The sequence below is a fragment of the Octodon degus genome, unplaced genomic scaffold (assembly GCF_000260255.1).
Source record: "Octodon degus isolate 3935 unplaced genomic scaffold, OctDeg1.0 scaffold00089, whole genome shotgun sequence".
Lineage (NCBI taxonomy): Eukaryota > Metazoa > Chordata > Mammalia > Rodentia > Octodontidae > Octodon > Octodon degus.
The window spans coordinates 4,250,688-4,263,692 of NW_004524665.1; the positions used below are offsets into that span (position 1 = coordinate 4,250,688).

The 13,005-nt window shown below is 39.5% G+C and overlaps 1 protein-coding gene across 8 annotated transcripts in view; it reads right to left on the bottom strand.

Annotated features, from left to right (window-relative positions):
• Usp40 (ubiquitin specific peptidase 40) overlaps positions 1–12,683 on the bottom strand; it is a 100,126-nt gene extending 87,443 nt beyond the window's left edge. For 5 of the 8 annotated variants that reach the window (XM_023722179.1, XM_023722178.1, XM_004637329.3 and 2 more), the window contains exons 1-4: positions 12,570–12,683; positions 11,167–11,384; positions 4,592–4,659; positions 3,283–3,396 (exon numbers count right to left, since the gene is read on the bottom strand). In XM_023722179.1, coding sequence (XP_023577947.1) covers positions 3,283–3,396; positions 4,592–4,659; positions 11,167–11,365 — 381 coding nt within the window. In that variant the 5' untranslated portion in view covers positions 11,366–11,384; positions 12,570–12,683. Of the gene's footprint in view, positions 1–3,282; positions 3,397–4,591; positions 4,660–11,166; positions 11,385–12,054; positions 12,355–12,569 lie in introns of those variants that run through there. The other 3 variants (XM_023722177.1, XM_023722181.1, XM_023722180.1) reach the window with 3 other exon arrangements.
• Positions 12,684–13,005: the final 322 nt, after the last annotated feature.

The following is a 13,005-nucleotide window of genomic DNA, read 5'->3' on the forward strand; positions in this document are numbered from 1 at the left end:
AAAAATACTTACAAGAATTCAAACAAGATTTTGATAACTTTTACCTGATATCAGCTTGATAAGTGGAGGATTCAAAAGGCAACCACCATAAAGCTCTTGGGCACAGAGCAGTCTCTTGTAGCGGTCCACCCTCACCCTGTACAGTACACTTCTTTTTCTATTCTCTACTTTTAATTGGCCTGCATTCACACTGCAGAGCATGTTTATTTTCCCATTTTTAATAAATATAGAGGCTGGGTATGGTGTCCACCTGTAATCCTAGCTCATGATGTAGAAGGATCACTGAAAGTTCAAGGCCAGCCTGGGCTACAAAATGAGTTCATGCCAGACTGAACTGCATTGTGAGATCCTTTCTAAAAAACAAAAACAAAGTAAAACCTTCCTATGATTAAGCTTGTTTTGTCCAATTCCTTCTTCAGAACAAGAAGAACCTAAAAAGACTCTAGAAGGACTCCCCAGCACTCCAGAACCCCAAAACAAAAATGGCCATAATTGCTAAATTGATACAGATTTATTTTTATTTTACTTTTTAAAATGTATTTGGTTGTTACAGAGTCTCACTATGCAGCTCAGACTCATGGCGATCCTCCTGCTTTCAGTCTCCCCAGCACTAGGATTATAGGGGTATGCCACTACACCCAAACTCTGGTGGCTCAGCCTGCCCTGGGGGCAGGGCTAGAGTAGCATGTGGTGCCAGGGATCGAACTCGGGTCCGGGCTCCTGCCTAAGCTTGCCTAAGCAGGTGCTTTAGTCTGTGGAGCTATCTTGCCAGCCCTGTTATAGATATAATGCAATGTCAAACAAAATACCAATCACCTTCCTCACAGAATTAGAGAACAGTCTTAAAATTCATAAGGAACTAGAAGAGAGCTAGAATAATGAAAGCAACCCTGGGTAATAAGAACAAGGCAAGAGGAATCACAATCCCAGACTTCACATTATAGTACAAAACTACAGTGATAGAAACAGTATAGTACTGAAACCTCTCCCTCCCCAAACAACTCCAAGTATTCACCTACCTGAATTTTGACACAGGGGCCAACAACACTATGAGGGAAAGAGCCTTGTAACAAATGGTGCTGGGGAAGCTAGCTGTCCCCATGCAGAAGATTTAAATCTAGATCTCTAATTCTTATCATACACTATACTAAAATCAAAATGGGTTAAAGATCTAAATATTAAAATAGAAACAATCTGCTGGTAGATAAAATAGGTAATACTCTTGACACAGGAGTATGCAAGGACTTTTTGAACAGAGCTGCAATTTAACAAGAAATAATAGTGAGGATCACAAATGGAATTATAAAACATTAAAAAGCTTCTGAACAGCAAAGAAAACCAGCAAAGTAAAGGAACAACTTACAGAATGGGAAAAAAATATTGCCAGCTATTCCTCTGACATGACTAGTATCTATTTTTTTTTTAAAAATGTATTTAGTACAGGGTCTCACTACACAGATCAGACTTATAGTAATCCTCTTGTTTTCAGCCTCCCAAGCGCTGGGATTACAGGTGCACGCCACCATGCCCAGTCTTAGTATCTAACATATATAAAGAACTAAAAAAAAAAAAAAAAATTAGACCTTCCCAAAATAAATGACCCAGTCAAAAAATGGGCAACTTGGGCTGGCCAGATAGCTCAGCAGATTAAAGTGCCTGCTTAGGCTGATGCAGCAACTGGGCTTGACTCCCAGGCATGCCATGCTGGCCCTGCCCCTGGGGTGTGCTGAGATGGCAATTAAGACTGGGCATGGTGGCATGTGCCTGTAATCCTAGCTCCTGAGTGGCTAAAACCAGGAGAATCACTACGAGTCTGATCTGTGCAATGAGACCCTGTACTAAATACAAAAAAAAAAAAAAAAAAAAGGTAACTGGAACAAGCCCACACTTCTCAGAAGAAAATACAAATGACCAATGAATACATGAAAAATGTTCAGCATCTCTGGGCACTAGAGAAACACAAATTAAAACAACACTGAGTTTCTTCTTTATTCCAGAAAAAATGGCTATTGTTAAGAAATCAGAGAACAAATATTTGTGAGGATGCAGGAGGAAAAAAGGGATCCACTTACATTGTTGGTAGGCATATAAATGAGTACAACCATTATGGAAATCAGTATGGAGGTTCCTCCAAAAACTAAAACAAATTCCATCTGACCCAGCTGTTTTCCACTTAGGTATCTTTCTGAAAGAATTAAAGACACCATATTACAGTAATGTATGCATATATCTACATTTATAGCAGCATAAGCCATTACAGCTAAGTCTTAGAAGCTGCTTGTCTCCATCCATCAACAGATGGATTAAAAAATGTGGTATTTATAGATACAATGAAGTACTACTCTTCCATAAAAAAAGATAAACATTACTCACTTGTAGGAAAAATGGATGCTCCTTGAGACCACATGTTAAGTGAAATATATCAAGCACACAAGCTGAACTATTACATGGTTTTTCTTCTCTGAATATATTTATAGTTTTTCAAAATACAAAAAGCAAAAAGAAGGGGAAAAAGCTCTGATACTTTCCTGCACCTGGCTCTGCAGGAATGCATCCACTCTCTCGAATGGGAGACCTGGACTAATGTGAACTTGTCCAGCTAACAGCTCATGAACAGTGATGCTAAGCAGTTTTATTCGCTGCTGATAAATGCTTAGAGTGTGTCTAGCAGAGCACTTTCTGGGACACACAGAAAAATGAGAGGAAGCTGCCATACAGTAGGCCAAAGGAAGAAGTCAGAGGGGAGTCAGCGTAGGGAAAATGAAAAGACCTGCCAAAAATGGCTTCACTGCTCTGGCCGAAGTAAATGTCCTTGTATGAACATCTAGATTCAAAGATAAAGCACATCACACAGGCAGAGAGCATTTAGAAAAAAATACTTCTTAGTTTATCCTTTATTCTCACTCAGAGACTGAAAAGCTGCTCAGCAGTTTGCCATATAAACGTAAGTCAACTAGATCACATAAAAACTCTAAAGGTAGAAAATGCAAAACTCAACTCCTGCCTTTACCTGCCTCTCAGCCCAGAATCACAGCTAGTCATAAAAAACCCCGTGTCTAAAGATACACTTTTAGCTGGGCATGATGATACATGCCCATTATCCCAGAACTCAAGAGCCTGAGGCAGGAAGGTTGCCACGAGTTCAAAACCAGCCATGCAGTTATTTAATGTGAGAAGAAAACATTCAATCAAATGTTGAGACTCTCAGGCAAAATTAAAAGAAGCCAGATACCATCTTAAACCCTCCTCTATTGCCTGTCACTTCCACAGAGGCTTTCATACCTCGTTGCTGGTCCACCCAAAGCTGTCAGTGAGGTCGGCTGTGGATGCGGCTCCCTGGTCTAAGAGCAGAAGCTGAGCAAACAGGCGTTGCAACTGCAAAGGAATGATTCGAACCTGGGCGAGAAACAATGCATTTGTAAATGAACTTCTGTAAGCAGCAAGTGAGGCTTTTTAAACGATCTGTGTATGTTTTCATGTATTTCCTAGTTCATTTAGGGTAAAGTTTGTTTAATTTCTTATTAAAAAGGGAGAATTAAGATTCAGTTCTTTGAAAAGTCTAATTCAATCTAAGAAATTTTAGTTATCTAGTCTCCTTCCTTGACATATTCCAAATCAACATCAAAACTCAAACGACCCTAACAACCCACTGGAATGATCATAGGCAGCAGTTAGAATCTGTAACAGTTCATTTTTTTCTAAAGTATTTCCAGTACATATTCCTAAAGATAAATGAAAGAATTTTCTTCTAAGCACACAGCTCTCACTCAGGAGCCAGGCCCTTTCACAGGGCTAGCTGCGTCTTGCCTCTCTCCTGGCTCCAGGCTGTCCTACTGCTGCCCTACTCAAGATGAGGAGGGCAGGAGACAGGGTAGGGGTGAACAACGCTTCTCGGGAGCTGGTTTGCAGGCCAGCCTTCTAATGACTGAAAGGGAGGATGAGCATTTAGAAACTTTTTTGGTCATTTTAGGTTTTCCCAACATTTAAGAATATATAATAAAAACACTGATCTGCAACAGATTGGGAAGGAAAAAATAATGCACAAAGACCGATCCTTTGCCACATAGTAGGCTGCATCATGAAATATTGTTAAGAACAGAGTTGAACCTGAAAATGACAAGCTCTCTGAATTAGATTTAATCAGGCTTGGGTATGATCAGAACTGCAATTTAAACATAATTTCATCATAGTACTATATAAATTAATAAACTAATTCCTTATTCAATGTATTCCTAGAATACTAAACTGAAAGGGTTGGTTTCTAAGGATGCCCTGCAATCCCATACTGTCTTAAATTAAACAGACAATATATTTTGGTAGGTTAGTGTGAATGATTTAAAATACCATCATCAGAACAATAAACACAGAGTGAGATATGTTCATAAAACAGTAGCAACATGATGTTTGGATAAGTAATTCATTTTAGAAGAACAATATCATTGTTAATAGAGTACATGCCAAGTTACTTTTTGAAAATATTTGCTAATAAATAAAATTACTGTTTTCTATGAACAAGGAACTTAGTTCCTCCCTTAAAAAACACCTTCTCAATATTCCCCCCCAAAAAACCCATAAATCACCGATGTAATACCTTTGCACCAGGCTCATCCTTGTCCTCTAAAGAACCAAGCTCTTCTGGACCAAGAGAAAATAAAGCTTCTAAACAAAAAGCAGAATCAGAGATGTGAGTGACAGGGTTTCATTTCAACTATTTAGAAAGCCAAGATTGCCATTAAGCAAAATTAATGATTCAGAAATATGACTGTGAGAATATTTACACCCTTAATCTACAAACTTTGCTTTCTCTCTTCTTTTTTTTTTTTTGGCAAACTGGGGATTGAACTCAGGAAAATGTTCCTAATGGTCACCAGTGATTTTTAATTTCCTTCATATTTTGTACTTTTTTTTGGTGGAACCGGGGATTGAACTCAGGCCCTTGCGCTTGCCAGGGAAGTGCTTATTTCACTGAGCCATCTCCCCAGTCCAAACTTTGCTTTCATTTAACATTTTTACCTATGGAATGTCACAAAATAAAAGTGGCTAGGGTTTTAGTATGGGAGATCCACAAGAGGATTATTAGCTTATGAACATAATCTATGAATAATAACATCAAAACCCTTTGCTTCCCATTGCTTATGGTAGTGGGCCCCCAAAACCATGAGGAATTGGAAAATATTAAAGTATTACAGGTGTGCATTTTAACTCCACATGTGAGACTCCAGCTAGCTTTTCATGGAATGGAACACCTTCTACCAAGCAATTGTGCCTTTCCTCTTTCTGGTGTGAACAACCTCCTCTGTGGTAAAGTTAGTAACAAATAGATGGTAGTGCTCTTACCCTATGAAAAGCTGCAACACTGTGCCAACTGCCAGGAAATTTTTTATACTCCAGAATGTAGATTCATCACTCGAGAAGGCACATTGAACTGGGCATGGTGGCACTTATCTACAGTCCCAGCATTTGGGGGGCTTACACAGGGAATACTCAAAGTTCAAGGCCAGCTTGGGCTACATACTGAAAGCTGCATGGCAAGACCATGTCTCAAAATCCAAAAAAGTCTCCCCCAAACAAAAAAGCAAATCTGAATTTTTGGGAGGACATGTGTAATCCAACCCAGGAATATCTTTGGGAAGACTTTGATACACTGCATGGAGACCAAGAGAGGATGGGTGTATCTTTTGATTAAAGTCATCACTGCCCTAGCAGTTACTATTACCAATGTTCAATCTCTGGCTAAGTGCTAAGACTGGACAAAAATGAATTCTGGATTTATAGCTTAGAGTAAAAACATGCAAGGATTTTCACAACCATCTCCCAGATGGAGAGTACTGAACTCATAAGCAAATCCACTCCAGCCTTACTCCTTGAAGTTTTTTTCTTTCCCAGCGTTCTGCCTGACTGTATCCTTTCCAAATTATACCTTTCCTTCAAGAGTATACATCCTGTCAAACCACATGGTTGGCCACAAAGGGGAGGCTAGCCCATGGCTCTATCCTACTCTTGGCCTCTGGTACTCTCCACAGTCTGTCTCGTTCCCTCACCTTCTTTCTCATTCTCTTCCTGGGCTACTTTTCTACTTCACGTTGTGCTTTCACATCAACCATATTAAAACCTGGGAAGAGCTTATTTCTTCTTGGGAAACTTTTTTGATGTTGAAACTGCTAAAAGTGGGATAACTGACTGTGTCAAGGACATAGTTTTATGGAGGATAGTCAAGGACAAGATGTACTACTTTACTGAGCCATCTCCTTGGGCCCCCCAAAATTTATTTATTTATTATTTATTTTTGTGGAACTGGGTGTTGAACTCAAGCCCTTGCACTTGCCAGGGAAGCACTTATTCTACTGAGAAGATGTACTACTTTAAAGCCCATATAAAGTCCAATGCATTAGAATGGCCCTGAGGAGACAATGGTGAATACTCCTTATTATCTCTAAAGGGAGAAGCCTTTGTAAGCTTAGAAACAATGGAAGACACAACAATCTGATACTCTGGGCAGTGACTGGAAGGGAACGTGGGAATGTGGCCCTCAGATATAGGATACCCACTTCTATCCTGAGAAGAAAGACAATGTTCAGGGCTATCAGCTACAAGGTCACCTAACACTGGGGCCCCCAAACAGTCACATAAGGCTAACAGCCAAGTACCGCTCACACTGCACTGAAAAGAACATGGATGCTAAGACTGCTGTGGAGGAAGTTGCTTTGCAAAAAGGGGGACGAGCCAAAATGAAGAGAAATGGGAAAGAAATCAAGGGTTCAGTGAAGTCAGACTGACTTCTTGCAGTGTTTCTGGGAGAGTTCTCTTATCCTCACGACAATGCTTTTTAAATATGGCTCAGTTTCTGTTCTTTGTACACAGTCCTTACCTGAAGTCCTCGAGTCTTTGGAATTATAAAGTTTTAGATTTTAAAAAGTAATGTGAAAGTGTTACACCAGGTCAGGATGTCAAGCTAAACTAGTCCAGGTCAGAAAAGGTTAAGGCCCTAGCTTTCTGGACTTCAGAAATGCAAATGAACAATTTTAGATGTGTATAAATAATGTGAGCCCCCCTCCCACCCCAAAGGTCAGAATATAGTTCTTTTGGTAATCCTAGGCTAGGTGTCAGTTCCTTAGCAGGAAGTTTTAAACGAAGAAAATACAAATATTCAAATGACATGATACTTTACTTGGAAGATCCAAAAAACTATACCAAGAAGCTACTAGAATTAATACACAAATGCAGTAGCACAGGATACAAAGTCAACACCCAAAAGTCAATAGCATTCCTTTATGCAGATAACAAATACACTGAGAGGAAAATTAGAGAAACAATACCTTTTATAATAGTACTGTGGAAAATGAAATACCTTGGAATTCATCTAATTCAAGAAGTAAAAGATCTATTCTATGAAAATTACAGCACTCTGAAAAAACAGATCGTAGAGGATTTCAGAAAATGGGAAGATATTCCCTGCTCCTGGATAGGAAGAACCAACATTGTGAACATGGCCATACTTCCAAAATTGCTGTACAGATTTAATGCAATCCCTATCAGACTACCAAAAACATACCTCCTGGACCTAGAGAAATCATTCCTAAAATTTATTTGGAACCAGAAAAGACCTAGAGTAGCAAAGGCAATCCTGGCCAACAAAGACAAGGCAGGAGGTACTACAATTCCTGACTTGAAATTATACTACAAGGCTACTGTGATAAAATCAGCATGGTATTGGCAACAGAATAGACCTGAGGATCAATGGAATAGATTAGAAGATGCAGATGCAACTCCAAACACACTCAGCCATCTTATCTTGAACAAAGGGGCCAAACATGCTTACTAGAAGATAGCCTCTTTAACAAATGGTGCTGGAAAAACTGGCTCTCTACATGCCGAAAACTAAAACATGACACAGGTCTATCACCATGCACTAAGCTAAAGTCAAAATGGATTAAAGATCTAAACATTAAAACAGAAACACTAAATCTCCTGGAAGAGAAAGTAGGAGGAACTCTTGAAGACATGGGGGTAGGCTAACAGTTCATCAACAAAAATCAAATTGCACGGGTAATACTTGAAAGAATTAACAACCGGGACCTCCTTTTTTTTTTTTTTTTTTTTTTTTTTTTTTTGGAACCAGGGATTGAAATCAGGTCCTTGCGCTTGCCAGGGAAGCGCTTATTCCACTGAGCCATCTCCCCAGCCCCCACTGGGACCTCCTCTTATTGAGAAGTTTTTGCATGTCAAAAGAAATTACCAACAAAGTGAAAAGACAACCCCTAAATTTTGAAAAAATCTTAACTAATAAGCACTCAAAGGTCTACTTTATAGAATTTATAAAGAATTAAAAAACATTAGGGCCCCAAAATTTAAAGACTCAATGCAGAAATGGGCATCTAACATGAACACACACTTCTCAGAGGACGAAATTAAAGAAGCAAATAAATATATGAAAAAATGCTCCACATCACTAGTCATCTGTGAAATGCAAATTAAAATATCATCTTACTCCAGAAAGAATGGCTATCATAAAGAAATAACAACAAATGTTGGAGAGGCTGTGGGGAAAAAGGAGTCCTTCTCCACTGCTGGTGGGAGTGCAGAATGGTGCAACCATTATGGAAATCAGTGTGGAGACTCCTTAAAAAACTAGGACTAGAAACCTCATGCTAACCAGCTATGCCCCTACTGGGCATTTTCCCAGAGGAACTAAAAATGTCCTATCAGAGATATATGTGCACCTGTGTTTATAGCAGCACAATCTGTGATAGCAAAATCCTGGAAACCAAAATGCCTGTCACCTGAGGAATGGATGAAAAATATGTGGTATTTTTATACAATGGAGTATTACCCAGCTATAAAGAATGATAAACTCGAAGACTTGATATTAAAGTGGATGCCTCTTGAAGATATACTCGTAAGTGAAAGAAACCAGACACACATGTGTAAATATGATATAGTTTCCCTAGTATAAGAACTCAAAAGAAGAAATAAAAAGAGAAAGGTATAACACAATTAAAAGGAAAGCGAGAACTTAAGGATTAAACAACGAAGACAAGGCAAGGAGAAAAGCTAGGAAACATGATAGGGGCAAAACCATACATTTGTATGCACAAGATGGTTAAGGCAATAATCCTGAGAATCTTCAACAGGTTTTTGAAACTAGCAGTTAATTGGCAAGATTCTCACCCTGACATAATTATATATGCTGATACCTGTGAACTAAGCAACCGCACTGAATAGCAATGTGTAATACTAGGATCATGCTTGGAATGCCTGTCTTTCTGGTCTCCTAAATACGTATTGCTTGTCATGTCACATCAATTACTGCTGTACTGTCTCTCAAGTAAATGTTTCTTTTTTTTTAAAAAAAAAAAAAGTATAATAAGTGAAAACAACAGATAAGAAAAATGTTACAGAACTGTCGGGCTACAATGCTGTGTAAGGTTAGATTTCTAAATTTCTGTGTAAAATATGTAATTGCTTATCCCAATTTTTTAAAATAAATATTTCTTTTTTTTTCTTCACATTCTATAAGGATTTAAAGTTTAACATATCAATACTTGATGGAAAATACCTGTTCCATGCTATGTCTAAGATGTTTGATATTCAAACACATAGTGAGGTTAAGCTCAAGTGCCTCTGTTACAGGATAAAAATATCATTAGGCTTCTCTTCTGAAGGGTTAACAACTTAAGTTTGTAGACCAAAAAATCATAGAGAAAAAGAAGGTCTACAAGGACAGCCAACATTTTGGCTTTAGTCTTTCAAGGTCAGTGAAGACTCAGGACATAAGAGAACCTGTATTGTAACATCCTGTAAATCAGCAATGTCCCAAACTTTCTGATCAAGGAGATTATGGGGCCACAGAGGAAAGTGATCGACGATGTAGAGTGTGCTGAAGGAGAGTCACATGGAGAGAAAACATTCTCTCAGGCTTTTACACAGAGTAAACTGGTCAAGCAATGGCCGTGACTCAGCCACATGACTGACACTCACAAAGGATCCACAACCTTCGGTACAGGGTTTCAGGCTAAATCCTGAGGGGATTTGACTGACCTTGTCAGATACAAAGGTTACATTTCTTGTTATATAGGTCTTGCTTTATCTTGGTCTTAACCATTCAGCAGAAAAGTATAAATATGTTGAGCTGTAAAAGGCTCGAGTCAACAACTTCTGACATTGCTAGTCCTACAGATAACCCAGTATTATTATGGACTACCGAAGTATATTAGATTATTTTGTGGAATTCATGCACCTACAATATTTAAATGGCAATGGAATACCCATCTCTGACAAAACAAAAAAAGGGGATATAAATGATCATTTTGTATCTGTATATACAAAATAGGATATACAGCTTTCTCTTAATTGAATGAGAAGAAAGATTTGTACTAATAGTTTGGACAGGATATCACGTCTGCATCTTGTACTATGAATAACCAGTACGAAGGCAACAATATGGAATGTATTAATTATAATATTTTTTCTCTCTTCATAAGTTTTTTCCCATAATTTTACTGAGAAACAAATAGCAATGAGACAGTTTCAAATCAAATTAGTAGGGCAGTTTCAATAATTAATACACTGCATATCGTTTTCTTAGTGGTTATTCACTGTACATGATGCAGACATGATATCCTGTTTACAAACACTTCTAGAACAAATCTTTCTATTCATCAAATTAAGAGAATGTAGCTGTATATCTATCCTATTTTGAATATACAAATACAAAATGATCCTTCATTTGTATCCTTTTTTTGTTTAGTTTTGTCATTTAAATATTATAGGTATGTAAATTCAGCAAGAAACTGCTTTATTAATTGGTTTTTAAACTGTCTCACTGCTATTTCTCATTAAAATTAATTAAAAAAAGAAACTATCAATACAGTAACAATAAGGTCTGGTACTTATAATTGCCTTTGTTGTATTTCAAATTATAGAAATTAGAAGAGAAATATATTGCCTTATTTTAAAATCGTTACTAAGCACTACTCTAGTCACACGGAATATATTTAAAAGAATTTAAGCTTCATATTTCTCTGCAGGAAGATCAACAATTTGTCTCACATTTGTAGCAATGAACACTGTGGAATACATATTCAAGAGACTATGATTTGTATCACTGACTACAGGTAGAGCCGACTGGTACATATTACTATTCAAATGCATGTAACATCAGCATACCTCTGAATTCAGGTGTGAAATGAAGAGTCTGCAGAAGGGAATTGAGGTAACACGTTCCACCCTGATTAATGATTCCACTTAAATTGGTGAATTCTCTAGGAGCAGGAGGCTCCAAAGGTTTAGGTTTTAGTTTCTTCCCTTTTCCATTCTGATTATTTGACACACTGGAGTAATCTTCTTCAAATAGGTCCCCAAACATTGTGAAATTAAATACTGCCCTTTAAAACAAAAGTTACACAAATATAAATGCTTTTGGGTTTTTAAGATGTTTCCCCATATCTTCCTTATATTTGGGGATATCTTTTGTAAACTATTTAGAAAATACATAAAGTACAGTAGTTTATTTTGGAGGCATCAAAATCTGAACTTTTTTCATCCCTACCAGTTACCATTCTAACTAACCTGTGTGACCCTAGGCAAGTTAAGTATTTTCTTAGTATAGGTAAGTGACAGCACACATCCCCTTGAATCACTTACAGTCAACTTAACAGAAAGGCACCTGCTGGGGGTGGTGGCACACGCCTGTAATCTCAGCATGCTTGGCAGGCTGAGGCAGGAGGCCCATGTGAGTTCTAGGCCAGCCTGGGCTACACAGTGAGTTCAAGACTAGACTTTTCTATATACCAAAACCCTGTCTCAAAAACAAATACACAAAAGTCTCCACCTAAAACAAAGGCACTTATACACTGGGTTTGGGCCACCATAAGTGTCAGACTGTAAAAATGGATGTTCACATCACTAATAAAAGAGACGCCCCCCCCAAAAAAGAGAAAACCCATCATAAAAGCTACCCCATTGAGGGGATGGTAAAACCAATACTCGCTTCCAAGAGGACAGAGGCCTTCGGGCTATCATTCACTAAAATCTCTGCTTCTCACCCATCCGTACCTCCTACTAGATTATGACATTTAAGTGAATTCAATGTATCCAACTCATCTTTATGCGGTTTAGTACCCTGCTCCCAAACTACAGAGCCCGGAGGAGGCTCCTCAAGAAAGCCTCGCTGTGCTCTGGGGATGTGACTAGTAGCACGCGGAAACGAAAGCAGGAAGCCCCGGGCAGGGCAGTCTGTGGCAGGAGGCGCTGGCTTGGCATTATTTTCAATTTAGTCCTCAGAAGACGGGCACAGAAATGGAACTCGAGTCTGGCCTCGAGCTCGTGGTCTGGATGCCCGTCTTCTTCATTCCACGGCCGAGGCCCGGGGCCCCCAGCCCACCACGCCACCCCCAGCTCCGGGAGAGCGCTGACCCTCGCGCCCGAGCCCTCTGAGCCGGCGCCAGGGGAGCGCCGCGTCCGCGGACAGGCCCGGCCGCCCCGCGCCTCGCCTCAGCAGGCCGTACCGCCGGCGCCGTCCTCACGCTTCCCAAGTCCCTCCCGAAATCCCCTGCCGTCGCCCCACTTACAGCCTAAAGCCCAGAACCCCGCCCCGGCCAAAACGCAAAGCAGAGGGACGCGCCCCAAGTGGGTATTGCCATGTCCATGAGGGCGGGTCTGAGAAAGCGCTTTCCGGAGTCCAGATTGTGCTTCCCAGGGTGCCCTGCGACAGCGCCGGCCTGGCGCGCGGGGCCTTATGGGTAATGTAGTTCCTCTCATGTTCGGGTTTCTTGTCAGTCACCTGGAGATGTCAGTTTTATATTTGCTGTTCGCAATCCATGCTGCTTGGAATTGGTTATTTAAAGATTGGTTGTTTGAGGCATAGCTGACTTTCGATTCGCCTAATCATGGTTTACCAAGCACCTTAAAGACATTTTTCCAAGTGTATTTCCAGGAAAGTGATGAATTAGAGACTCTCGAACATTCCACATTCTCCTGAACCTCTGTACCTTCCTCGGTGTTTGT